This window comes from Trichoplax adhaerens, genomic scaffold (genome assembly GCF_000150275.1).
Source record: "Trichoplax adhaerens TRIADscaffold_126 genomic scaffold, whole genome shotgun sequence".
Classification (NCBI taxonomy): Eukaryota; Metazoa; Placozoa; class Uniplacotomia; order Trichoplacea; family Trichoplacidae; genus Trichoplax; species Trichoplax adhaerens.
Genome location: NW_002061058.1, coordinates 1 through 1,829, shown reverse-complemented (window position 1 = coordinate 1,829; position 1,829 = coordinate 1). Strand labels below are relative to the sequence as shown.

General features: G+C 34.3%; 1 protein-coding gene across 1 annotated transcript in view; it reads right to left on the bottom strand.

Moving 5' to 3' along the window:
* The window catches only part of TRIADDRAFT_62548 (uncharacterized protein), a gene marked incomplete at both ends in the record, with an annotated part of 2,828 nt that extends 1,981 nt beyond the window's left edge, over positions 1 to 847 (bottom strand). Inside the window, one exon of the mRNA XM_002118480.1 lies at positions 15 to 847. Within this exon, the coding sequence (XP_002118516.1) occupies positions 15 to 847 (833 nt within the window). The remainder of the gene's footprint in view (positions 1 to 14) is intronic.
* Between the last annotated feature and the right edge of the window lie 982 nt (positions 848 to 1,829).

Sequence of the window (1,829 nt, the reverse complement as noted above, 5' to 3'; positions counted from 1 at the left end):
CAGGTTGAACTAACTGTTTCTTTTTAGAATCGTCACCATCATTTCTATCCGAATTGCCATTATTAACCTCTAGCTCGTCATCGTGTGTGATTGTTCCACAATCCTGTTCTCCATTAGTTAAAGGATTGGCCGGTTGCTGCCTATCTTGATCGAGATTTTTATCAGATGATTTAACAGTCATATCGATGTGACTTTCAATATCACTAACTTTTTTACGATCTTTAATCGAAGTAGAAGTAGTAGTTTTATGATGACGCTGCCTTCTTGTAATCATCAATAAAGGTGATAATCGACGTTTACTACTTTTATCTCTACTATAATGGAGAGTGGGTATAGATACATTTCTCTGGTTGACTGGGACCATAAAATTATTTGCTTTAGATCCGTAATGATTACTTTTAGCCGAGATGTTATTATTAGATTGTGGGTTACCTTGTGTCGTCATAGCCATGATAGAACGTCGCAATTCTTTCTGATTAGTTAAAGTTGAAGGTGGGCTGAGCGGATCCAAGCGGTCAATATCGCTTCTAGGCATAAAACTGTGAAGCCTACCTTTATAAAGTACCGAAGAATACGAGTTGCTCTTCAGTGCTGCTGTTCGATTAAACTGATTAATATTATCAGCTTGACCTATTCGATCATTTGAGCAGGATGGCACTTTTTTTATACTTTCTTTTAGTTGTTGCTTTTCACGCTTGATAAAGCTTTCTTGCCACTTCCTGACTTCCTTGACGTATTCACTATAATGCCGGTTGCTAGGGTAGTGTTGGCCATAACCATTATATAGTTGACTTTTATTATTCTGAAGTGTACTTACACCAGTAATAATGGGTGAAGGTTCAACCATTTTACTCTCTCTGTTCCTCAATGTCATTCTTAACCTGCCTTAGTCTCTATTTCGATACATAAAAATGATTTTCCGTAATGAATTATAAATATGATCAATTTGTTATAACCAAGCGGCTTGTGACCATCGCTTTAAGTACGCACTGGAATAATCATCATCTCCTGCGATTATTTAATAATTACAGTACGGTAGTGTTTTCAATAATAACGTTTTTTATCTGTAAAGTATATAAAAATCTGCAGTATCTTGATATGAGTCACAACAGATACATAGAGATCGGTTATAATTAAAAAAATATATATACGGGGAAAATTGCTAACGATCATATGACAAATTGTTATTATAAGTAACCAAATGATGCCGTTACGTCATAAATTCGTAGCTTGTTTTAACGTTGATAGATTGATCTTCATCAATAGCATGGCAGCAGTGTATCGCCGTTGTACTTTCTTGATCACAGTTGGAAAGTTTTCATCTTAGTTTTGTCCATTTTACGTTATTAACTCGAGTTGACTAATTATATCCACTATACTACAATCATAGGAGGCAGAAAATCAACAATAGGAATCAATCAACTGATTTCGCTTTGTATTATATATCCGCTTATATCTAAATATATGGCCAACATCTTTGATTAAGTAAATATCCTCTCTAGGTTTAATCATCTTTTTTAACCTCATCACCATTATCTTCTTACTATCAAAACTGATTTGATCACCTGTAGCAATAAAACAATACCATTAAGCTTATTGTCGCCGCTAAAATAACAATACGAATAGACATCATCATAATAAATGCCGCTTATCCCTTTGAGTGCCCTTAAAATCACTGCTTGGTGGCTGCATGATTCTTCACATTAATACAACTATGTTTTACTAGTTTAGATGACTTGGTAATGTAATGTAGTGTTTATCTACTGAAATTTTTTTCTGGTGGAAAATTTACAGGATTTTATTGTTATGATATGCTGTTCTGAAAGCTA